Source organism: Pelophylax lessonae, assembly GCF_965119305.1.
Source record: "Pelophylax lessonae genome assembly, chromosome: 9".
NCBI lineage: Eukaryota > Metazoa > Chordata > Amphibia > Anura > Ranidae > Pelophylax > Pelophylax lessonae.
This window is the reverse complement of record NC_138776.1, coordinates 250,406,864-250,433,432: the sequence shown is the minus strand read 5'-3', so window position 1 is coordinate 250,433,432 and position 26,569 is coordinate 250,406,864. Positions and strand designations below refer to the sequence as shown.

Here is a 26,569-nt window from a genome sequence, read left to right as displayed (position 1 = left end):
GAAGGAGGATAGAAGAAGAAGGAGGATGGAGGAAGAAGGAGGATAGAAGAAGAAGGAGGATGGAGGAAGAAGGAGGATAGAAGAAGAAGGAGGATGGAGGAAGAAGGAGGATAGAAGAAGAAGGAGGATGGAAGAAGAAGGAGGATAGAAGAAGAAGGAGGATGGAAGAAGGAGGAGGATGGAAGAAGGAGGAGGATGGAAGAAGAAGGAGGATGGAGGAAGAAGGAGGATAGAAGAAGAAGGAGGATGGAGGAAGAAGGAGGATAGAAGAAGAAGGAGGATGGAGGAAGAAGGAGGATAGAAGAAGAAGGAGGATGGAAGAAGAAGGAGGATAGAAGAAGAAGGAGGATGGAAGAAGGAGGAGGATGGAAGAAGGAGGAGGATGGAAGAAGAAGGAGGATGGAGGAAGAAGGAGGATAGAAGAAGAAGGAGGATGGAAGAAGGAGGAGGATGGAAGAAGACAGAGGATGGAAGAAGACGGAGGATAGAAGAAGAAGGAGGAGAACATGGTTGAAGACAGAAAAAGAAATATCAATAATAATAAATATACTAACATCTACAATCACTCACGCGGGGCAGAATCCGAGGAAAGGGACTGCACCCCGATGTGCACACATGGAAGCCGCACTGATCTGGGGTATCCAGTGGTGATGTTACCCTTGATCCGGCTGTATGGAAGGACACCTGAGCACCTGGAAAGAAAACAGCATAAGTACCATGCAGAAGGAGAAGGATGGGGGTTGGGGTGACCATTCTATTATATGTCACATCCCTGACTTGTTGGGTGGTAATAAAACATAAATAGTAATAACAATACTTTTATTACCATTATATTGCATTAATGAAATAGCATAAAGATATTGAGAATAATAATAACCATAGAAGTCTATCTCATAGCTCAGCCTTTATCAGCTGTCTGTCTCCTCCTTATCATCACTATTCCCCCACAACCGGAAATATTCCCTCACTTCCGCCCTATGGCTCTGCTATGTGCGTTCCACGGCTGCCCAGCCGCTTCCTGTTTACTCCAGCGACGCCCCGCCCTCCTTTCTTCAACAGCGAGACGTGCTCTACTCGGTTCAACGGGACAGACACTAGAGGGCGAAACTCCCCACACGAGCAGCTCGCTTCGGGCGGCCATGTTCCTGTAGTGCAAATCCTTGTTGTATGTTTTAATCGAATTACTATTGTAGGCTAAGAGATTTTGTGTTTAATATTGGGGGGTGAATGTTATTTCTTACACTCGACAGGAGTTTGGGGAGCTGAATACGTGTTGCTGCTCTGTGTAGCCTATTCTGGTCTTCAGTGCAGGATTGCTGCCGCCATTTTCTTGTAGCCCAAGTAGAACTGGCCCTGCAAAATCCCAGAAGTCACATCTGCTTCCGCAGTCTTTTGTAGCTGGAAGCAGGCTTCTCAGTGAAGTTAATGATAACTCTTTGCTGATATGATTGCTCATTTTAATTGGTGCTTCAAGACTTGAAAATGAGAGTGCAGTTTCAGACTGACATTTATGGAAGCACCCAAATTCCCTTAAATGGAAAAGATAAATGCTATGCTAGAAATGCAGTAGGCAAGACATGTAATTAAAAAGATAAAACATACCCCAGCACAGAGCGTAAGTGGGAACGAGCTTGGCTGAAAACAATTACATACGCTTTGCCTGTGGCACAGGATGGCAACGGGTCCAAGAGCTAATGATGATCATCAGTGTGTCTTCTGTATGGTCAGATCATCTGGGGGTGACACCCTGAGACGTTGCTTACACCCCCTGGACATGTTAAGAAGGTCACAAGGCTCTGTACAAGAACGTCGTAATGGCGAGCCAGCCAGGGCTCACATCACCGGGTAAGAGAAGACTTTTTCATTTCATGTAAAGGAAAGTATTGAGGATCCACCTAGATACACACATCCTCTAAAAGAGTGGTTTTCTACTACCGAGCCGTGGCCTCCCTTCGACTGAGCCACCCATATTGCCCCTCAACCTCCCACAGTGCACCCAGGTCCCCTTAAGATTCCTCCACCCCGGTCTGCTGCAGAACCTCAGCCCTCCGTTGTTCCCTTGACCTCCAACGGTGTCCCGCAGTTCCTTCCAGCGTCCCACAATGCACCCAGGCGGCCTGAGATCCCTCAGCTTCAACAGTTCCCCCCCAAATTTCCGCAATGCTCCCCAGGCTGCTGCAGAATCTCAGCCCTCCATAGTTTCCTCAAACTCCAACAGTGTCCTACAGTGCCCGCCAATCTCCCGCAATGCACCCAGGCTGCCTGAGATCCCTCAGCCTCAACAGTTCCTCCCCAAATTTCCACAATGCCCCCCAGCCCGCTGCAGAATCTCAGCCCTCCATAGTTCCCTCAACCTCCAATAGTGTCCCCCAGTGCCGTCCAACCTCCCACAGTGAACCCAGGCTACCTGAGATCCCTCAGCCTTAACAGTTCCTCCCCAAATTTCCACAATGCCCCCCAGCCCGCTGCAGACCCTCAGCCCTCCATAGTTCCCTCCACCTCTAACAGTGTCCCGCAGTGCCTGCCAACCTCCCACACTGCACCCAGGCCACCTGAGATCCCTCAGCCTCAACAGTTCCCCCCCAAATCTCCACAATGTCCCCCAGCCTGCTGCAGAACTTCAGCCCTCCATAGTTCCCTCGGCCTCTAACAGTGTCCCACAGTGCCTGCCAACCTCCCACACTGCGCCCAGGCCACCTCAGATCCCTCAGCCTCAACAGTTTCCCCCCAAATTTCCACAATGCCCCCCAGCTTCTAGCAGAACCTTAGCCCTCCATAGTTCCCTCAACCTCCCACAGTGCACCCAGGCTACCTGAGATCCCTCAGCCTCAACAGTTCCCCCCCCCCCGCCAAATCTCCACAATGTCCCCCAGCCTGCTGCAGAACTTCAACCCTCCATAGTTCCCTCAACCTCTAACAGTGTCCCGCAGTGCCTGCCAACCTCCCACACTGCACCCAGGCCACCTGAGATCCCTCAGCCTCAACAGTTCCCCCCCAAATTTCCACAATGCCCCCCAGCTTCTAGCAGAACCTTAGCCCTCTAGTCTTCCCTCGACCTCCAACAGTGTCCCACAGTGCCTACCAATGTCCCACAGTGCCTCCAGCTTCTTCCAGGATGTTTATCCCCACTAAGTCTACTGCAGAGTCCCCTAACGGTACACGGGTAGTCAGGCACAGGATACACAAGAGACAAGCGAATGGGCGCTCAGAGAACTATGACGTTTTTCAGGCCAGGAGAGCTGCACTGAGCATATATATATATATATATATACTGTATATATAAGCAAAATAAGGAGGTGACCCGGGAAGTGATAGAAGGGAAAAGGATATAAACCCACAGTGGAGCAGGCGACACCCATAGTAGAACAGAGAAGCCAAACACCACATGTGAAATAGAGTCACAGGTCTAACAGAATCCTGCAGCAAGGAGGTAAGAATTTCACAAACGGAAACCAACAAGCTGGACCGTGTTAGACCTGGCTCATAATTGGCATTACAAGTTTATTCCAAAATTGTTCTGTAGGGTTAAGGTATGGGCTCTGTGCAGGACATTCAAGTTCCTCCACCCCAACCTCCTCAAATCATGTCTTTAACCACTTAACCCCCGGAAGATTTTATCCCCTTCCTGACCAGGGGGTATTTTGCGATTCGGCACTGCGTGAATTTAATGGACAATTGCGTGGTCGTGCAACGCTGTACCCAAATGAATTTGACGTCCTTTTTTTCCCACAAACAGAGCTTTCTTTTGGTGGTATTTGATCACCTTTGCGATTTTTTGATCATGCGCTATAAACAAAAAAAGCGTCAATTTTGCAAAAATAACAATATTTTTCACATTTTTTTATATGAAATTCCCCCCAAAAAAAATGTAAAAATCAAAATTTTTTTAAATTTTTGACCAATTTGTTTTATGCTACATATGTTTGGTAAAAAAAATCGCAATAAGCTTATTTTGATTGGTTTGCGCAAAAGTTATTGCGTTTACTAACTAAGGGAAAGATTTCTGTCATTTTTGTTGTTTTTTTATAACAAGTAATGGCGGCGATCTGCGATTTTTTTTGCGGGACTGCGACATTTCGGCGGACAGATCGGACCCTTGACTGACATTTTTGACACTTTTGGGGGTACCAGTGACATTACTACAGTAATCAGTGCTATACATATGCACTGTTACTGTAAAAATGACACTGGCAGTGAAGGGGTTAACTTTATTGGAGAAGGAGGGGTTAAGTGTGTCCCTAGGGGCGTGTTTCTTACTGTCATTGGATGTGGCTGTGTGTGTAACAGCACAGATCAACGGTCCTACATAGCAGGACCGAGTGATCTGTGCTTTTACACAGGGGAGAATGACAGGCGGCTTTGTTTACATTAGCTGCCTGCCTTTCTCCCTCTCTACCCGACGATCGAGAGTGAACGGCAGACATCGGGCCGGGTCCGCCGGTCACACGCGCTGGCTTCTTCGGGTACGAGCGGGAGCGCGCCTCCGGCGGCGCGCGCTTGCCCCCTATTCGCTCCCAGGCTAGTGACGCACCGGTACGTCACTTTGCCTGGGAGGGGCTGACCGCCGCCGTATATAGTGGGGCGGCGGTCGGCAAGTGGTTAAAGACAGTAGATAGAAAGAAGACCACTACTCTTGCCAGCTCATTGGGGGCCAGACTTCAGAGCCCATTCACGTCGAATGAGAATACATTGCTGACAAGAGATGGCCACAAACATATTGACGTCGCTGGGTTTAGGAATGTTTATTTAGCTGTAAAAACGATGCAATATGTCCCCGCCTGGAGACTGCCCCTCTCTGGAATGTTTCACCCTAACGAGCGTAATTAAAAAAATCTTTGATTAAGCTCGGCCTTCTCTTCTCTGGCCATATGTTTGTGGAACTGGCTTTGTGCACATGATCACAGACATGCTAGAAAAGAAAAGGGCCTTCCCCAAACTATTACTCTTAGGCTGGAAGAGCACAGTTGTCTACAGTGTCTTTGAATGACGTAGAATTAACTCTACTAGCCAGTGGAAACAGCTAATAATAGTAGGAGGGTCCAGGTGGTTTTGGCCATATAAAGACAATAAAGACATAGAAACAATGTATTCAGTCAGTGTGTGTGTTTCCTACAGGTGGATCCAGTAACAGAAATCCCCCAGAGAGATGTCCCCGTCCTCTGTACTCCCGGGACTCCTCACAGGAACATCAGGAGATCCCTCAAAACGATAAGGTAGGTGTTTGATGAATTATGAAACACCAAGCTTTGTCAAATGCTTACATTTTAATCTTGATTCCTAAATCATACAGAATTAAAAATTAATTTAGTAAAATTGCTTTGTGCGTTATCCAGGATGGTGGCTTGATTGTTGTTAAAGTTGAAGTCAAGGAGGAAGCAGAAGAGCCGTATTTGAGAGGCAATGAGTTGCACAAGGAGGAGGAAATTCCTCCAGAGATTGGCCAAGGTGAGAAGGAATCAATAAATCCAGAGAAGAGTCCCAGATTCTCCTTGTTCTCCCAGTAGACAGTAATGGGCAGACAATATGTACCCAGTGGGGGAGTCAGGAGCCATCAGCCTCTGGCTATCCCACCTCAGATCATTTCCAACATCGGGACTGGGATGGTTTTCATTAAAGTGAAACTAAAGTCTCGTTTTTTTTTTTTGCTTAAAAATAACAAACATGTACTAACCTGCCCTGTCAAGTGGTTTTGCACAGAGCAGCCCCGATCTTCCTCTTCTCAGGTCCCTCTTCATCACTCCTGTCCCCAGCCCCCCCCCCCCCATCCCGATGAGTGCCCCCACAGCAAGCAGCTTGCTATGGGGCACCCAAGCCAAGCCACAGCTCCGTGTGTCCATTCAGACATGGAGCTGTGGCTAGGCCCCACCCCCTCTTTTCTGATTGGCTCACTGACTTTGATTGACAGCAGCGGGAGCCAATGGCACTGGGAAGAGCCAACAGGAGTAGGGAGAGATTCAGGAACTCTATTTACTTATAACTGTGTGTTGGTAACCAGGGGAGCCCGCAGAGGTAATATCCAGCACTCCCTGGGGGGGGGCAGTGCTACATGGATAACGCACTTCTGTTAGATTTTATGTTTTAGAAATTTTCTTTCAAACAAGACTAAACATTCTTTTTAAACATTTTTTTTTCTCCAGATGGGCAATACATTAGGAAAAGCCCTGAGAAATGTCCAGCTGACCCTTCAGAATCGAAAGCAGAAGACAATGACCTCACAGAGGATTCCCGAAAAGAAAACCCCATCACCTCAGATCTCCGTCTGCTTTCCAGTGCAGGTCTATCACCTGATCCCTCTACACATGGAGGGAGTCTTCCTCAATACCATCCTCTCAATCATCCCACTTCTGCCAAAAAAAGTGAAACGCCCCCTTGTTCTGAAAATGAACATTTTCTAGAGAAAACTGACCTTATTAAAAGAACTTGTGTAGGGTTGAAGCCATATTCATGTTCTGAATGTGGAAAGTCATTTGCGTACATGTCCCGTCTCACTGCACATAGGCAGGCTCATATAAACCCAAAGCCGTATGCGTGCTCCACTGACACCGACAGGGACAGGACTGATGAAAAGATTTATCCCTGTCCCGAGTGCGGAAAACGTTTCAAATGGAAATCGTGTCTCTCTAGGCACAAATGGTTCCATCGAGACGAAGCCCCGTTCTCGTGTTCCCAATGCGGGAAGCCTTTTAAACTGAAGTCCAACCTAGTTCGGCATCAACGAACTCACACGCTGGAGAAGGCGTTCTCCTGTTCTGAATGTGGGAAGTGTTTCGCAAAGAAGTCCTACCTTGATGAGCATCAGAAAAGGCACACCAGCGAGGAGCCATTTACATGTTCTGAATGCGGCAGATCCTTTACGTTGAAGTCATACTTGGTCAAGCATCGGAAGACACACCTGGGCCAGAAGCCATACTCGTGTTCGGAATGCGGACGGTGTTTTGCTGTAAAGGCGTGTCTGGTGGATCACTTTAGGAGCCACACGGGTGAAGGTCCCTTTTCTTGCCCAGAGTGTGGGAAGTGTTTTACATACAAAACAACTCTGGCTGACCATCAAAGACTCCACACCGGAGAAAACCTCTATTCGTGTTCTGAGTGCGACAAACGTTTTACCCAAAGGAGACTTCTGGAAAAGCACCAAAGAGTTCACACGGGAGAGAAGCCTTATACGTGTTCCCAGTGTGGAAAATGTTTTGCTCAAAAATCAGACCTTGGCAGGCACGAAAAACGTCACAGAAGCAAGGCTGAAGGCAGGCCCACCTGAAAGGAAGAGCAGCCACAAGCATTTGTTTGGAGTTCAATGGCCTATCATCCTACTGGAGAAAACCCTGCTCCCTTAACCCTGGCATGGCTGTAAAAGGCCAAGCTTTGCCACCAGAGGGCGCAAGCATGAGGACTATAGATAGACCAATGACTATTGGCGCTTTTCCACTGCATGGAACCGAACGGTTCGGCTTGCTTTTATGCTTTTCCACTGCTGGTACCGCATGGTACGGTGTAGGAACGGTTCGGTACAGTATGGCGGCGCTTTTCCACTGCATGGAACCGAACGGTGCGGCTCTCAAAAACAGTACCACCTCAATTGTGGTTCCAAGAGGTACCATACCCGGTACCATATCCCACAATCCTTTGCATGCAGTCACTACTAGCCACTGATTGGTCAGAGAATCCCACCCACCCCGTTGTTATCCCACCCACTTAACTTTAGTACTACTTTAGTGGAAAAGCAAACCATACCGTACCGAACCGTTCCATGACCATACCATGCGGTACCAGCAGTGGAAAAGCAAGCAGGGCCGAGTAGAGCCGAGCCGGTACTTGCAGTGGAAAAGTGCCATATGATAGCTTAGCCTGGCTTGACCATTCTCAAGATGAGGAAGAGATGTTTTCATTGATTACAGTAGTAAAACTGTAGTAGCAAATGAAATTGGCCCACCCTCTTGTTTAAGTGGAGTTGCCCCTTCTTTGACACATGGAAAATGCATCAGATACAGTTTATTGGCCCCATTAGAGAAATTTAGGCTGTCTCCAATCTCCATATTTACTGACCCTAGCCTTTAGGTCACACCTATCAAAATGCCTATCCTACCTTTAAAGATGACCCACATACTTTGCTGCTAAACCATGTCTTCGGACCTTGGTGAAGAGTCCATTCATCAGATAGGCCAGTGTCAATAATAGCTCAGCTTGGCTTGACCATTCTTGAGATGACAAAGAAAATTTTACATTGGGGTCGCAGACAGCAGTAAAACCCCTATGGGAAAATAAATCAGCCCATCTTCTTACTTGGGTGCAGTTGCCTCTTCTTTGCGCCTGGCACATGGAAAATGTGTTGGATCTAATTTTGTGGCCTATTTGTGGAAAATTAGGTTGCCTCCAATCGAACCTTGCCTTAAGGGCACACCTACCACAATGCTATGTCCCACCTTTAAAGATGACCCACAGGCTAGGCTGCTAACCATTGTGAAGAGTCAGTTCCTTAATAGGAAAGATGGAGGTGGAGGGCTTATGGTTAGAAGATGGAGACTATGGTGACAAACAATGGTGAGCTTGAGAAGTTCTACAGACATCTTAGGAGGACTAGGCAAAAGCTTAGACAAAGAAGGATCCTATAGAGAACTCTAACCCTTTTACCTTTTTATTTTAGCTATACGTAAGAATGCACATTCTAAAGGAAATAAGCATATTCATGTGTGCCAATGTTTTTTTTTTTTAAAAACTTCTGTATATAGTTTGTAATATGTATATATATATACAGTATCAGTACAGAGTCAGCATGCGTCAGTTAAAGTATACATGAAATAAATAGAGAATGGTGCTGAAGAAATCAGGGATACTCTAGAACGGGGGTGTCAAACTCAATTTCATTGCGGGCCGCATCAGCATTATGGTTACCCTCAAAGGGCCGGTTGTATCTATAAGACTAGATGTCCAGAGCCCCCTCACATCAGATGTCAAGAGCCCCCCCCCCCCCCCTCTCGCTATCAGAGGTCAAAAGTCCTTCACTCTCCCTTACATCTCATTACACCCCCTGTACCGTGTGCTGCTGCCTGGAAGAAGCTGTGGATGGAGCTGGAAAGCAGAAAGTGCAGGGCCTGGAGGAGAACCAGAGGAGGGATGGAGTTTGCGGAATGCTGAGACCAGGGGAGGCAGAGACGAGGGGGTGCTACAGCAGCACAGAATCTTTGAGGAGTTCTGTCCTTCTTTCTGCTTCCGACTGCTGAGACAAGGTGGGGGCAGAGATGAAGGGTGTGCCGCAGCTGCAGGAGAGGTGCGAGGGGCACATGAAATGGCCTGGCGGGCCGGATTCGGCCACTGGGCCTTGTGTTGGACACATGTACTTTGGAGACTTCAAGGGATGTATTTCTAAAATATTCACATACAATGGGGAAAATAATTATTTGATCCCCTGCAGATTTTGTAAGTTTGCCCACTTACAAAGAAATGAAGAGTCTACAATTTTTATCATAGGTGTATTTTAAATGATAGAGACAGAATATCAACCAAAAATCCAGAAAAAAACATGACACAAATTTTATAAATTAAGTTCAGTGAGTAAAATAAGTATTTGATCCCCAAGCAAAACATAATAATTAGTAAATGAATATTAATTAATACTTGGTGGAGAAACCCTTGTTGGCAAGCACAGAGGTCAGACCTTTCTTGCAGTTGGTTACCAGGTTTGCACACATCTCAGGAGGGATTTTGGTCCACTCTTCTTTACAGATCTTCTCTAAACTCTTAGGCTAAGTCCACATGTAGGCATTTTTGGGGCGTTTTTCTGCTCTAGGATCAGCTCAAAAAACGCCCAACAAGACAAATCCTATTAATTTCAATGGCCCCCTGTTCACATCTGAGAGTTTTGACATTTTAAGCAAAATGCCCAACGCTCAAAAAAGTACATGAGCTTCTTTTTGGGCAGATTACAGGCGTTTTTATTTTTTTCCATTGGTCATTTGTCAACCTAAAAACACCTGTAAAAACACCTGTAAAAACGCCTGTAAAACGCCCATAAAAACGCCTGTAAATAGCAACGCCAAGAAGTGAACGTAGCCTTAAAGTGGAGTTCCACCCATTTTTAATAAATTGGATTACATAGATGTATGTAATCCCCTTTAAAACTACTTTTACCAATGGAAAGTTTTTTTTTTTTCTAGTAAATACCTTATTTTCTGCTTTATTTATCCTCTCCTCACTTCCGGGTCCGGTCAGCGATTACGTCATTCGGCGATTCGCAGTGTGTGCTGGGATGTATCTCAGGCCATGAAATCTCGCATTATTACACAGGAGATGAGCTGTACTGTGTGCTCTGCCCCGCTTCCACCCCGCCTCTGCCCTGCCTTCGCCCCGCCTCCTCTCAGTGAGCTCAGTGAGGATATAATGCGTTCAGTCCTCGCTCACTGAGAGGAGGCGGGGCGGAGCACGGCCTCAATACAATACATACATACAGCTCACTGAGAGGAGGCGGGGCAGAGCACGCAGTACAGCTCATCTCCTGTGTAATAATGCGAGATTTCATGGCCTGAGATACATCCCAGCACACACTGCGAATCGCCGAATGACGTAATCGCCGACCGGCCCGGGAAGTGAGAAGAGGATAAATAAAGCAGAAATTAAGGTATTTACTAGCAAAAAAAAAAAAAAAAAAACTTTCCATTGGTAAAAGTCGTTTTAAAGGGGATTACATACATCTAAAGTCACTAAAATAGGTGGAACTCCACTTTAAGGTTTCTTGGCTGTCTCTTGGCAACTCGAAGTTTCAGCTCCCTCCATACATTTTCTATAGGATTAAGGTCTGGAGACTGGCTAGGCCACTCCATGATCTTAATTGTGCTTCTTCTTGAGCCACTCCTTTGTTGCCTTGGTGGTATGTTTTGGGTCATTGTCATGCTGGAAGACCCATCCACATCCTATCTTCAGTGTTCTGGCTGGGGTTCTCATCCAAGATTTTACAATACATGGCCCCATCCATTGGACCCTCAATGCGGCAAAGTCGGCCTGTACCTTTAGCAGAGAAAGAGCCCCAAAGCATCATGTTTCCACCTTCATGCTTGACTGTAGGGATGGTGTTCTTAGGGTCATAGTCAGCATTTTTCTTCCTCCAAACACAGGGAGTTGAGTTATTGCCAAAAAACTCAATTTTGGTCTCATCTGATCTCATCTCTTTCTCCCAATCCTTCTCTGAATCATTTAGATGTTAATCTGCAAATGTCAGACGGGCCTGTACTTGTGCCTTCTTGAGGAGGGGGACCTTGTGGGCGCTGCAGGATTTCAATCCATGGCAGCCTATTGTGTTACCAACGGTTTGTTTGGTGACTGTGGTCCCAATTGCCTTGAGATCATTCACAAACTAATCCCATGTAGTTCTTGGCTGATCCCTCACTTTTCTCATGGTCATCCATAACCGATGAAGCAAAACCTTGCATGGAGCTCCAGACCAAGGGTGATTGATGGCTATTTTGTATTTTTTCCATTTGCGAATAATGGCTCCAACATTTGTCTCCTCCTCACCAAGCTTCTTGCTGATGGTCTTGTAGCCCATTCCAGCCTTGTGCAGGTCTACAATCTTATCCCTGATATCCTTTGACAGCTCTTTGGTCTTGCCCATGGTGGTGGGTTTGAATGGAAGAAAGAGATTCAGGTGTCTTTTATACACATAACGAGTTGTCGTTAGGAGAACCTTCTTAAATTGACAGGACTAATCTGTGTGCCACATGAGCACATACTGTAGCCAGTCTGTGGGAGCCAGAATTATTGTTGGTTGGTAGGGGATGAAATACTTATTTTACTCACTGAACTGCAACTCAATTTATAACATTTGTATCATGTTTTTTTCTGGATTTTTGGTTGATATTCTGTCTCCATCATTTAAAATACACCTATGCTGACAATTATAGACCCTTCATTTCTTTGTAAGTGGGCAAACAAAATACGCTTATGTAGCAGAATACAAATTGGTCTAAAAGGATAAAAAAACTTTGATTTTTACATTTTTTTTAACCTTCCTAGCGGTATTCCCGAGCGTGACTCGGGGTAAGATTTTAAAGCCAAAAGCGGTAACCCCGAGCCACACTCGGGGTACCGCTAGGAAGATCGCTGGATCCTGGTACAGGTTTTACTTACCTTTTCTCCGGGATCCAGCGAAGAATGCGGGCGGTATGCGGCGGCGGAGCTTCCTCCCGATCGTCTGCGAGCCCCGGCTTCCGTCTCCGGCGACGTGACGTTCGCCGGGGGGTGGAACCGGCGGCAAATTCAAATGTGAAACACACCAAACACACTGATACTATTCAAAATAAAATAAAATCACATATAATACATTGCTCCCCAGTGCCCTTTCCTGCAGTTTTACTGTACTTTTTATGTATATATATATATATATATATATATATACAGTATATATACATATATATACACATATATATATATATATATATATGTACATATATATATATATATATATATACACACACACACATATATATATATATATATATATATATATATATATATATATATATATATATATACGTAATTCTTGTGAATGAGCAGTCCAAACCAACTGTATACATTATATATATATATATATACGTATATATATATATATACATATATATATATATATATATATATATATATATATATATATATATATATATTGTTTTTTTTTTTTTTTTCAGAATTGTCGCTGTTTGTTTTGTTTATAGCGCAAAAAATAGAAATCGCACAGGTGATCAAACACCACCAAAAGAAAGCTCTATTTGTGGGACAAAAAGGACATCAATTTTAGTTCAGTACAGCGTCGCACGAACGCGCAATTTTAAAATAACCCAGTGCCGAATCGCAAAAAATGGCTTGGTCATAAAGGGGGCAAATTCTTCCGGTCCAAAACTGGTTAAATACCAACAAAAGAAAGCTCTATCTGTCTCAAAAAAATATATATAGAAAATGTAATATGGGTACAGTGTTGCATGACTGAGCAAATGTCATTCAAAGTGTGACCATTGTCTCCATACAGAAAGTAATGGGGGATCCAAAATTGTTTAGCTGTCTCCAGAACGGGAAGATTTGGCTTGCCATTGTGTCCCTATCACAGAATGTTATATTTTATGTATGTTATAAAATTTTGGAAACAGGTCATTTTTCTCCTTCACTGATGTGCACTGATGAGGCTGCACTGATAGGCTGAGCTGAAGGGCACTAATGAGGTAGCACTGCTGGGGACTGATAGGCGGCACTGACTGGTGACACTGATGAGGAGGCACTGGTGGGCACTGTTTGGACTGCACTGATAATCAGTGTACATGTCCCTTTTAGAAAAGCCGTTTATCGTTTCTCTTCTTCGGAAAGGAGTGCCGATGATTGGCTTCTATTTACATCCATGATCAGCTGTGATTGATTATCATGTGGTAAAGAGCTGCTGATTGACCCCTTACAGACACTGTGATCACAGCATGCCACCCGTGCCCAGCAGTGGGTGCGATCATAGAAGGCTGTCATATGACGGTCTCCCAGAACTAGCAGTCCATGCTGTAGCCATCATTCGGCTACAGTGTGGTCAGCAAGTGGCTGACAGAGGAAACATCTGGGGTCAAATATACCCCATATGTCCCAGTTCCCCGTCCCCCTATGCTCGTGCGCAAAGGCGAGCGTACACGTCAAACATAAACAGTGGTCCCACCATACGTGAACGTCAGATCAAAAGCAATAATTCTAGCATCAGACCTCCTGTGTTAATGTAAAGTGCTAACCTGTAAAGGCTTTTAAAGTGTTGCCTATGGACAATATAATTTACAAAGTTTTTTCCAAGGACCTGCGCAATTTTTTAAGCGTGACATGTTTGGTATCTACTCGGCGTAACATCATCTTTTATATTTTACCAAAAAAATGGGTATTATATTGTGTTTTTCCCCAAAAATTGCGTTTGAAAACCACTGCGCAAAGACCGTGTGACATTAAAAAAAATTGCTCTGTGCATATTGTGTTTTTGTGCTCTGAGGAAGGGGGTGCATCCCCCGAAACATGTCAGCTCACCGACACTGCAGCATACCAATCAAGACACTTATGTCACACTGCTTGATGATTGATTGTGTTATAATGCTTGTAACCTACGTCCTTTTTGAGTGTTCTTTAGGTTTTTTGTTTCAAATCTTGAGCAATGCACTTGGATTCCCCTATCCAAGCAAAGCTGCATCACTGAAGCATTTCAGTAGAAGAGTATAGAATCCACAAAGCTATTTGCTATGGTGACAGACCTCTGAGCACTGGAGTATTTGGCTAAGAACATGGGCTCTGCATCTGCAAAAACACACAGGAGGGCACAAACTCCTAGAGCAGTGATGGCGAACCTTGGCTCCCCAGATGTTTTGGAACTACATTTCCCATGAGGATCACCGTACAGTCCGTGAGCATCATGGAAAATGTAGTTCGAAAACATCTGGGGTGCCAAGGTTCACCATCACTGTCCTAGAGTATTACCCAAAATGTATTGCTCCGCAGAGCTCTGAGGAAGGGGGTGTGTCCCCCGAAATACGTCAGCGTGCCAACACTGCAGCATACAATTCAAGACACTTGATGCCACACTGGTTGATGATTGGATAGGACATATTGGATCCAATAAATAGACCCCAAATGTCTCAGTAAAGAGGACCTGTCACTACCTATTGTTATCACATGGGGATGTGTACATTCCTTGTGATAATAAAAATCTTCAAAGGTAAAGTGTAAAAAAAAATTAATAAAAATTTAAACATTCTCCCTCCCCCCCCAATGCGCCGTACATAAGCAGCGGTCACACCACACGCGAACGTCAGATCAAAACCAATAATTCTAACATCAGACCTCCTGTGGTAATGTAAAGTGCTAACCTGTAAAGGCTTTGAAAGTGTCGCCTATGGACAATATAATTTACGTTTTTTCCACTGGCATGCGCAAATTTTAAAGCGTGACATGTTTGGTATCTATTTACTCAGAGTAACATCATCTTACATTATTTACCCCCTCCCCCCCCCAAAAAAAAAAAAAAAAAAAGAAGAAAAATGGGTATTATATTGTGTTTTTGAGCATTAAAACTTAAAGTGGAGTTCCAGCCTATTTTGCAACTTTAGTGATTCCTGGAGTGCTCGCTATGCTGATCAACAATTGGGCATTTTCAATTTTTTTCGGGGGTCCCTTACCTTATTTTCAGGGCATTTTTGATTGTACTTCCTCCTTCTCCCCCCTCTGTGGCCATGGCCACCGACATCACTTACGCCTTTGCATTGCATCCTGGGAGCTGTTTGTCATCACTCCCAGGAGGCTGGAATCAGGAAGAACTCACAGAACTCTCCCTGGAATCAGGAAGAAGGACACAGCAGATTATACTGCAGCTTCAGATGCCCACATCCAAGATGGCCGCGCCCAGACAGCGTTTTTTAAAAGTAAGATTTTGACTAAAAGCCAATACTGTACACCTTGTAAGTATGAGAATAGCGGTTCTGTAAAGGGCGATCGATTAGTATTATAGGGGTATTTTTAGTTAAAAAAGGTATTTGAGGCCGAAACTCCGCTTTAATAAAGTGTATTTTTTCCCCAAAAATTGTGTTTGAAAAACCACTGTGAAAATACTGTGTGACATAAAAAAAAAAAAAAAATTGCAACACCCGTTATTTTATTCTGTAGGGCCTCTGCTGTAAAAAAAAATATGTTTGGGGGTTATAAGTAATTTACTAGAAAAAAATATTTATTTTTTTACATGTATGTGAGAAGTGTCAGAAAAAGGCCTGGTCTTCGAGTGGTTAAGAATCACACCACCAATATACACCAAAATATTTGTCACGGCAGGGGCAGGACAAGCTTTTTCTACCGTCTTCCTTCACGAAACTGTATTTATTGCCGAACCACAGGTGCTCTTTCAAATTTAAACTGCAACATACAAAAATGAACGTCCACAACAGATTTTTCCCTTTTGACATTTTATTTAGCTTATCCTTGTGTAAAGAAATAAGATGCTTCTTGTACCTCCAGATTGAATAAATAAAAGCTGCTCCTTAAAATATTCAGTTGTCTGTGGATGATGGTGAAGATTATTCACCCCTCCCCCCCAGCTTCTTATGTCTCACAGAGACTCCGATGACAAGATCTCTGCAAGTTCCCATCTCTGCCCCATCCGACACTGGAAGTTTCATTGACCCTGTTGGACATATTAAGGAAAAACGTGGCGAGAAGAGATGGGGGAACAGGGCACAGAAATGGGAGCTGACGCAACCCAATGGGCCTACACCCATAATCAGAATATTCAGCTTGGATGGATTGACCCCTTATGAAAAAAGCCCCCTTAAAACAGAGAAATTTGGGCTGGATTGGGCAGATCGAATGCTAAAAATGGAAATTAAAATTCTCGTATCGAAAATGGAATTCCAGTTTCACAATCCAATTACGCAACTGTTTTTATTTTTTCCTTCTTTTGTTCTATAGGCATTTTCATAAATTACTCCAATGGCATTAAAGTAGACGTTAACCCGATCGCTAACATACCATATAAGCAAGAACATCATTTTAAAGTTAATTTCCAATCATTTGAAACCTGAAACTTTTATTAAATAGAAAAAAAAGGAGCTATCTAGAGCGTGCCATAATCTTAACTTCTAAAATAGAAAGCAACAGTTGTATGATACAACTGTTCATATATGTGGACTTTATGGGTACATCATGAGACAGGTGCACAAAATAATATATATAAAACGTGAGCGTTTTGAGGAGAACATAACTGTCTGTATACAGTCCTGATGAAGCTTTCCGCGAAACGCGTTGACCTTTGAACAGACGTATCTCTCATATCTACGCAACTTTTGATATGTAGTGTATCTCTACTGCATAGATGATTTGCAATCATTAGTTATGTTCTTCTGTATTAATGTTTGGTGATCTGGACCTTTTATTTGGTCAGTTACGTTCCTCTGTATTCATGTTTGGTGGTGATCTGGACCTTTTATTTAGTCAGTTACGTTCCTCTGTTTTCATGTTTGGTGATCTGGACCTTTTATTTGGTCAGTTTCACCATTTTAATGGGTTATTGGTTTTAAATTTGAATTATTAAATTATTATTTTATATATTTTTTGTGCACCTGTTAGTTGAGGTGCCCATAGAGTCCACATACATGTACAGTTGTATCATACAACTGTTGCTTTCTATTTTATTAAATAGTTCCTGTTGGTCCCGCTGTGAAGGTCAGGGTTTAGGAACTTCCTGGTAAAGGGTGAGAACGCCGGTGTTCTGCCAAAAATTCCAACTTGCCTTAATTGACGTTACTTCCGGTGAGTGTACACCAGGCATAATTGGAGATTTCGACCACTTGGTGTTTTCACAGAACACCGGCAGCCTTTACACTCCAGTACACGCTATAATTAGCAGAGATTGTTAGTCTGCCCGCTAGTAACCAAAAACATGGCCGCCTCCAGGGCGGCGACAACTAGCAGGCAGACTAACAATCTGCACAAATTATAACATCTACCGGAGTCTATAGGCTGCCAGTGTTGTGTGACAACACCAAGTGGTCGAAATCTCCAATTATTCCGGGTGTACCCTCTCCGCAAAGAACGTCGTTGGAGAATTTGTCAAGTCAGAGTTTTTAGCAGGACACCGGTCTCCCAAGTGTTCCTGTGTTGTTGTCCCGTCACAGAGACTTCCAATGGAGACTACAAGTGGCTGTTTTAACACACGTTACTCAGGCATGGTCCACTGTTGTCACTACTGGGATACCCACCCTGAGAAATGCCATGCAGCCATCACTGGAGTGCATGTAGAATTGAAAGAGGCTGCAGAAGAGACGTAATAAAGAATGGGAAAAAAAAAGGGGGGGGAAACAAGCAAAATTATAACTTTGATGAAACACTGTGCAGAGTAAACTAAATGTTTTTCAGCTGGGGTCTTCAACAACACACAGGAGGGTGCAAACTCCTAGTGAATTACCAAAATTTTATTGCTGCTCAGAGCTCTGAGGAAGGGAGTACATCCCCGAAACATGTCAGCTTGCCGAAACTGCAGCATACCAGTTAAGACACTTAATTCCACACTGCTTCTTGACTGGATGTGTTATAATGTTTGTAACTTCCGTCCTTTTCGAGTATTCTTTTGGCTTTTTGTTTCAAATTTTGAGTAATGCACTTGGATTGTCATATCCAAGGAAAGCTGCACCACTGAAGCATTTCAATAGAAGAGTATAGAATTCCACATACCAATTTGCTTTGGCGACAGTCCTCTGAGTGCTGGAGTATTTGTCTAAGAACATGGGATCTACATCTGCAAAAACACACAGGAGGGCACAAACTCCTAGAACATTAGTGCCTCCTTCTTCAAACTTAAACCAACCTGGTGCAACACCACATCAAAAATCTAAATTACCTAATAGGTGGTGTTACACCAAGTTGGTTTACCTCTGAAGAAGGAGAACGCCCCCCGAAATGTGTCAGCTGAAGCATTTCAGGGGACATGCCCCCTTCTTCAGAGCTAAAGCAACCTGGTGCAACACCACATCCTAGAATCTTAAAGATGTGGTGTTGCACCAGGGTGGATTAGCTCTGAAAAAGAATGCACAGCCCCTGAAACGTGTCAACTGAAGTGTTTCAGGGGAAGTGCCTCCTTCTTCAAACTTAAACCAACCTGGTGCAACACCATATCCAAAATATAAATTCCCTAATAGGTAGTGTTGCACCAAGCTGGTTTACCTCTGAAGAAGGGTGTACGTCCCCCGAAACGTGTCAGCTGAAGCGTTTCAGGGGACGTGCCCCCTTCTGCAGAGCTGAAGCAACCTGGTCAACACCACATCTTAAAATCTTAAAGATGCGGTGGTGTAGTAGGTTGGTTTAGCTCTGAAGAAGGGGGCACGTTCCTTGAAACTTGTCAAGCTTACAACTGTGGAATGCATGGTTTGAGAACATCACCTTATGGCTGGAGTTGTGAACAGATACCCCTGTTTCCCGTTAATGTTTGTGAATATGTAATTGTCTTTGGATCCAATAAATATTAATGGTGTTAATGCATTAGGCGCTTGCACCATCCTGTGTTTTTTAAGATGTCCCGGTCTGAAGAGGGCTGCATCATGCGAAGCATTGTGAGCTGTGACACCACTGGATGCATAACAGCGCGGGAGTGTTGGAACTTCATGGAGTCTACATCTACTTTAAAGCAGAACTAAACTCACAAATACCAAACATACAAGGAGGTGGGCTATTTATTGCAGAGGAGACATTCATAGTCTTTTCTGGAATAAAAAAAACCTATCTTGCAGTCTTGTGTGGCTCAGTTTACTTCGGGAGCATAGTCCCTGTGTGTAGGGATGACTAACTCCTGAGTGTGTGCCAATCAAGATGGCCGAAGACCGGCACCCAAAGAAGATGCCTGTGACTGTCCCCTCCTGGACATCGAAGAGGGTGACTTTAATTCCACTTCAAGTTAGCACCCCTACTTTTTCCTTGCATGGATAGGTGTCTGTTGTGGATATGTTCATATAAGGAAGTGTTGGATTATACTTAGTTTTAGAATAGGTTAGATGTTGGCTCTATGGCAGCTGTGTTAATCCTCGGTAGTCCAGAACAAATTGCCAATCACTGGTTGTCTAGTATAAAGCTTAGTGTCAGTCGCTGGCAGCATACCATAGCTTGGTAGTCAGTTGTAAGTGTACATTATTGCTAATCTAGTTTTTGTAGTGTCCATCCTTAGTAGTTAAGTATTAATATTTTAGGGTAAATCCCTGGCAGTGTAGTGAAGTCAGTCCACCCAAATTAGTATTTTTAGCTATGGCTCAGCACTATATTTTTATACGTCTTGGATACTCTAAAATCAAGATCTCCAATCAAAAAACAAAAAAAAGGAAACCGGGACCTAGCCGTATACAACCAAGTGTAAGTTACAGCTTCAGCTTAACTCCTCCTGGCCACGCCCCCCACTGACACGTTTCGTCCTGTCCATGGGCTTAATCATAAACCTTTGATTAAGGCCTGTGGTTGGGGCAAAACACAGAGGCGCATGGCCAGGTGGGGCAAAACACAGAGGCGCATGGCCAGGTGGGGCAAAACACAGAGGCGCGTGGCCAGGTGGGGCAAAACACAGAGGCGCGTGGCCAGGAGGAGTTAAGCTGAAGCTGTACCTTACATTTAATAACGACATTTCTGCGCTGTGTGTTAGAATTAGGCAGCTAACACTAAAGTGGTGTACCCAACCAACAAAGTAATACAAGAATAAAAACAGTGAAGCGCACTAGATATGTACAAATAAATGCTCATAAAAAGTACAAGCAATCAGGTGTCTGATGCGAAGATCTAAAATGTGATAATCATTTCAAGGTGCAGTAGTATGTTAGTATGTGCGACAATAATCACTTGGTGCAGTAATGTATATCACTCGTGAGTCACCGCCATCACCAGATAAGTTGGACACTCACCAGATGGTATGGATTCAATCACTTCAAGGTGCAGTAGTATATGCGACAATAATCACTTCAAGGTGCAGTAATGTATATCAGTGGTTCTCAATTCCGGTCCTCGAGACCCACTAACAGGCCAGATTTTAAGTATTACCTTGGGGAGATGCAGACTAGAATACTGCAATCACAGAGCAGCAAATGGGATCACCTGTGATATAATTTAGTTATCTTGCAAACCTGGCCTGTTGGTGGGTCCCGAGGACCGGAATTGAGAACCACTGATGTATATCACTCGTGAGTCGCCGCCATCACCAGATAAGTTGGACACTCACCAGATGGTATGGCTTCAATCACTTCGAGGTGTAGTAGTATATGCGACAATAATCACTTCAAGGTGCAGCAATGTATATCACTTGTGAGTCACCACCATCACCAGATGGTATGGCTTCAATCACTTCAAGGTGCAGTAGTATATACGACAATAATCACTTCAAGGTGCAGTAATGTATATCACTCGTGAGTCGCCGCCATCACCAGATAAGTTGGACACTCACCAGATGGTATGGCTTCAATCACTTCGAGGTGTAGTAGTATATGCGACAATAATCACTTCAAGGTGCAGCAATGTATATCACTCGTGAGTCACCGCCATCACCAGATAAGTTGGAGACTCACCAGATGGAATGGGTACCATTACAGTAGCTGGAATGCCTTAAACATACATGACCTGGATATCAGATGGAAGAGAGACCTCCGCTGAATCACCACACAAGTATCCAACTGGGAAATGAAGCAGCTCAGCCAGAAGATATAATAATAGTGTAATACGTTCATTAAAAACAACCATAAAACCAGTACAAAACAAAGCAGCGGGGGAACATCAGTGCCAAATAGTCACCCTGACGCGTAATTACCCCTGTGACTGCGTCCATTGGGATGTAACGCGTCAGAATGACTATTTGGCACTGATGTTCCCGCTGCTGTGCGATTCTGGGGCCCCAGCAGAAATTCATGTAAGTGTTATGTGACTTGCTTTTGTTTTGTACTGGTTTTATGGTTGTTTTAAATAAACACTCACATGAATTGCTGCTGGCGACCCGGAATCGCAGTGGCAAATAGTCATGCTGACGCGTTACATCCCAATGGAGGTGGTCACAAGAGTAACGCGTCAAGGTGACTTTTTGGCACTGATGTCCCCCGCTGCTTTGTTTTGTACTGGTTTTATGGTTGTTTTTAATAAATGTACTACACACGATTGTACCTTCTGGCTGAGCTGCTTCATTTCCCTGTTGGATACTTGTGTGGTGATTCAGCGGAGGTCTCTCTTCCATCTGATATCCAGGTCATCTACGTTTAAGGCATTCCAGCTCCTGTAATGGTAGCCATACCATCTGGTGAGTGTCCAACTTATCTGGTGATGGTGGTGACTCATGAGTGACATACATTTCTGCACCTTGAATGGATTATTGTTGCATATACTACTGCACCTTGAAGTGAGTATTGTTGCATATGCCACTGCACCTTGAAGGGATTATTACATTTTAGATCTTCGCTTCGGACACCTGATTGCTTGGCCTTTTTATGAGCATTTGTACATATCTAGTGCGTTTTTATTCTTGTGCCTTACATTTGATTGTATACAGGCTGGGTCCCAGTGTGTGGCATTTCCACCTTTTGTTTCCCAAAGTCTTTTCAGGTGCTTGGATGAGCTTCTTTCAACGCCTGGTGTCCGACAGGACTGAGGAGCACAGGGGAAAGTTTGCAGCACTTTAGGTCACATCAAGGTCTCCCTGCCATTATTCCCAGCGCTGCTCTCGTCTCCCCTTGGAGTTTTCGGTATTTCCTCCCACCTGTGTGTGTCACAGCTGCTCCCGGTAAATTCTCCATTACATTAAATATATTAAAATGGAGCAGGGATGGGAAGATCACATTAGGAACTGCAGGTAGGCATAGAAGGGAACTCAGTAGAGAACTCGCCATAGAGTGCCCCCTACACCCCCCTCCATTTCCCCCAGGAGATAGAAGAGACGGTCGGGGGGGGGGGGGGGTGGGGTGGTTAATGCTCCAGCATCTACTAAGAATGGAAAATAAAAAAATAATAGCTTAGTACAATACCCGCTACTAGAGCCCCGGTGCCCATCCTGCCTCCTAAGGACTACATACAGCCCTTTTGGAGACCTCAGCAGTCAATAGCGGGAGAATTAAAGGACAAGTTCACGTTTAGGAAAAAAAAAAACAATAAATGCACATTTCGCATTTATTGTGTTTTTTTTTTTTTTTTTTTAAGGAGCCACAATCAAAAGATCACGGGTGCAATGTCAGGCTCCTGCAGAATCTCTGCCAATGCGGCCTGCCCGTACCTCGTATGGGCCAGCAGTTACCTAAGAGCAGGAAGAATCAATGAACTACAAGGACGCTTGTCAGCACATTTGCAGCTCATTGAAGACTACAAGTGGTCAGCTGCAATGGCTGAGGGTACTTGTAGGCATTCATTCACAGGAAACTGAATTAATGATGCCGCCGTGTTAGCAGTGCCCCGCGCGGCCGGCCATGTGGTTTTCAAATTGTGACAGGGGGTGTGTGGAGAGGATGCCTGGCCCTCACACTTCTACTACAGCTGCAGCACCCCCCCCCCCTCCATGCCCCACCTTGTCTCAGCAGTAGAGGGGACGACAGATCCTGAGCCTCTCTGTGCAGCCACAGAACCCCCTGGTCTCAGCATTTAACAGCCTCCAGCAGCTGACTCCTGTCCTCCTGTAGACCCTGCACTTTTGATTTCCAGCTCTGCCCCCAGCTTCTCCCGAGCAGCAGCACAACCAAAGGGGGGTGCACTGCTATGTAGGGAAGGGTGGGGGCTCTTGACTTCTGATGGTGGGAGGGGGGGGCTCTTGACTTTTGATGGTGGGAAGGGGGGGCTCTTGACTTCTGATGGTGGGAGGGGGGGGCTCTTGACTTTTGATGGTGGGAAGGGGGGGCTCTTGACTTGTGATGGTGGGAAGGGGGGGCTCTTGACTTGTGATGGTGGGAAGGGGGGGGCTCGTGACTTCTGATGGTGGGGAGGGGGGGCTCTTGACTTCTGATGTAAGGAGAGGTGGGGGGCTCGGGACATCTAGGTCTAACAGATAAAACTGGCTCTTTGAGAGCAACCACAATGCTTATGAGGCTTGCGATGAAATGGAGTTTGACACACCTGTCCTAAGTGGACAACCACTGGATTAGAGATTTAGTGTAATGGACAATTTAGTGTTAAGAACTAGATCAATTAAATGTTACATATTAATTTGGCTGGCGGGGTCTTAGGATTAGGTTGCTGAAGTTTAGCATCTTTGGGCACTAATTCACCATTGGTTACAGGCCAGTATATTTATCGGTGATCCAAGTACATCCATTTAACGTCTTACATCCAGATGGTTGTAAATTTTACGCAAGACTATTCCAAGATTCCATGCAATCTTGGCTTCATTTTGAATCTTCAGTTTCCGGTTAATTCACAAAACTCTTCATTCTTGGTAATCGGGTATCACAGAGCCAAATTCAGTGTGTAAACCAGTGCCTGAACGTTCCCCGTTCAGGAATCTGGACACTGCCATGACACGGGAAATGTACAAGACCTTCGGCCAACTGTGAATCAATTTTCTCCTCTCTAGCTCAAAAAGGTTATCACTATTTAAAATACCAGATCCTCTCACATTTGTTCTCCCTCTGGTGATCGAGAAGATACGCCCTCCGGCCAAAGCTCTTCCCACATTCAGGACAAGAATAAGGCTTAAGTCCCGTGTGAGTCCTCTGGTGGGCCACAAGATTGGACTTGTCTGTGAAGCTTTTTCCACACGTCGAACAAGAATAAGGCTTTTCCCCCGTGTGTATCCGTTTATGGGTGACCAGATGGGACTTCTGCGTGAACCGTTTCCCGCATATGGCACACGGATACGGCCTGTCGCTGTTGTGGATCCTCTCGTGCGTGATCAGGTTCGACTTGTGCGCAAAGGATTTTCCGCATTCCGAGCAGGAAACCGATTCCGGACCTTTCAAGGCTTTTTGACGCGCGTGAAGCTTGGCCCGCTGGGAAAAACACTCGTTTACGTCAAAACATGGCGCCATGACGTCGCTCCAGGAAACAGAAGGGTCAACGACTGGACGGGGGAAGTCAGGAAAGCAACCCCCGTGCGTAGAGGGGTCAGAGGACAGCTCTGCACTGTTAAGTATAGGATGGAAGCTTGGGGCAATGGCGGTTTCTTCGGTGGAATCGGATGTGAGTTCATCGTCTTCTATTTCAACATCTGGATAACTTATAGCACATTTTTCCAAATTGTTCCTGATGTATCGCCCATCTGAAGGAAAGAAGAGAGGAATGGTAATGCAGACATCAAGCCTAATCAAAAAATATTCACACAAGAATGGCAGGCCATGCATTGTTTTAACTACTTAAGCTCCAGAAAGTTTTACCCCCTCCATGCCCAGGTCATTTTTTGCTTTTTAGCACTGTGCAACTTTAACTGGCAATTGTGCGGTCATCCACGGCTTTTTGACGCGCGTGAAGCTTGGCCCGCTGGGAAAAACACTAATTTACGTCAAAACATAAGGGTCAACTACTTTTTTATAAATAATAAATTTATATATATATATTTTTTTTTTTTTTCACACAAATAGAGCTTTATTTTGGCGATATTTGATCACAACTGGGTTTTTTAATTTTTATCATATACAGCGCATCCTGAAAGCATTCACAGCTCTTCACTTTTTTCACATTTTGTTATGTTAAAGCATTATTCCAAAATTGATTAAATTCATCATTTTCCTCAATCTTCTACAAACCATACCCCATAATGACAAGATAAAAAAAGTTGTTTGAAATCTTCACAAATTTATTAAAAATAAAAAAACGAAAAAAAAAAAATCCACATGTACATAAGTATTCACAGCCGTTGCCATGACACTCAAAATTAAGCTCAGGTGCATCCTGTCTCCACTGATCATGCTTGAGATGTTTCTACAACTTGATTGGGAGTCCCCCTGTGGTAAATTAAGTTGATTGGACATGATGTGGAAAGGTGCACACCTGTCTATAGAAGGTCCCAGAGTTAATAGTGCATGTCAGAGCGCAAACCAAGCCATGAAGTCCAAGGAATTGTCTGTAGACCTCAGAGACAGAGACCTCAGCTATTGTATCGAGGCACAGATCTGGGGAAAGGTACAGAAAAATTTCTGCAACATTGAAGGTCCCCAACGAGCACAGTGGCCTCCATCATCTGTAAATAAAAAAGTTTAGAACCACCAGGATTCTTCCTAGAGCGGGGCGTCTGACCAAACTGAGCAACTAGGGGAGAAGGGCCTTAGCCAGGGAGGTAACAAAGAACCCGATGGTCACTCTGACAGAGCTCCAGCGTTTCTCTGTGGAGAGAGGAGAACCTTCCAGAAGAACAACCATCTCTGCAGGACTCCACCAATCAGGCCTGTATGGTAGAGTGGCCAGACAGAAGCCACTCCATAGTAAAATTCACATGGCAGTCCACCAGGAGTTTACCAAAAGGCACCTGAAGGACTTTGAGAAACAAAATTCTTTGGCGATGAAACAAAGAATGAACTCTTTGGCCTGAATGGCAAGCACCATGTCTGGAGGAAACCAGGCACCACTCATCACCTGGCCAATACCATCCCTACAGTGAAGCATGGTGGTGGCAGCATCATGCTGTGAGGATGTTTTTGAGCAGCAGGAACTGGGAGACTAGTCAGGATTGAGGGAAATATGAATGCAGCAATGTACAGAGACATCCTTGATGAAAACCTGCTCCAGAACATTCTGGACCTCAGACTGGGGCAAAGGTTCATCTTTCAACAGGACAACGACCCTAAGCACACAGCCAAGATAACAAAGGAGTGGCTACGGGACAACTCTGAATTTATACAAATTGTCTGAGCTTTCAGAAAACAGGGGAAGGGTAGCTGAAGTTACACTCTGCAGAGCTCAGTGAGGAGAGCTTAGAGCCGAAGGGACACACCCCCTTCACACAGCAATAGAGCTGAGGCTTGCATTCACAGTTTGTGTGCTGGAGCTCCCTCCCCTGTCACCTTTTTTATGTTGGCGTCAGGAAAACTTGTCAGAAGTGATTCATGCAGATAGCAGATGAAGGAAGCAGCAGACAGAAACGACAGATATAAAAATGGCCACAAATAAC

The 26,569-nt window shown here is 44.6% G+C and overlaps 2 protein-coding genes across 2 annotated transcripts in view; both read right to left on the bottom strand.

The window, feature by feature from the left end:
* LOC309564361 (uncharacterized protein) overlaps positions 1-26,569 on the bottom strand; it is a 1,000,117-nt gene that overhangs the window by 82,060 nt on the left and 891,488 nt on the right. The gene's annotated exons all lie outside the window — the stretch shown is intronic.
* The window catches only part of LOC309563373 (uncharacterized protein), a gene marked incomplete at its 5' end in the record, with an annotated part of 16,009 nt that continues 12,910 nt past the window's right edge, over positions 23,471-26,569 (bottom strand). The window contains one exon of the mRNA XM_082267767.1: positions 23,471-24,724. Within this exon, the coding sequence (XP_082123893.1) occupies positions 24,057-24,724 (668 nt within the window). The 3' untranslated portion in view covers positions 23,471-24,056. The remainder of the gene's footprint in view (positions 24,725-26,569) is intronic.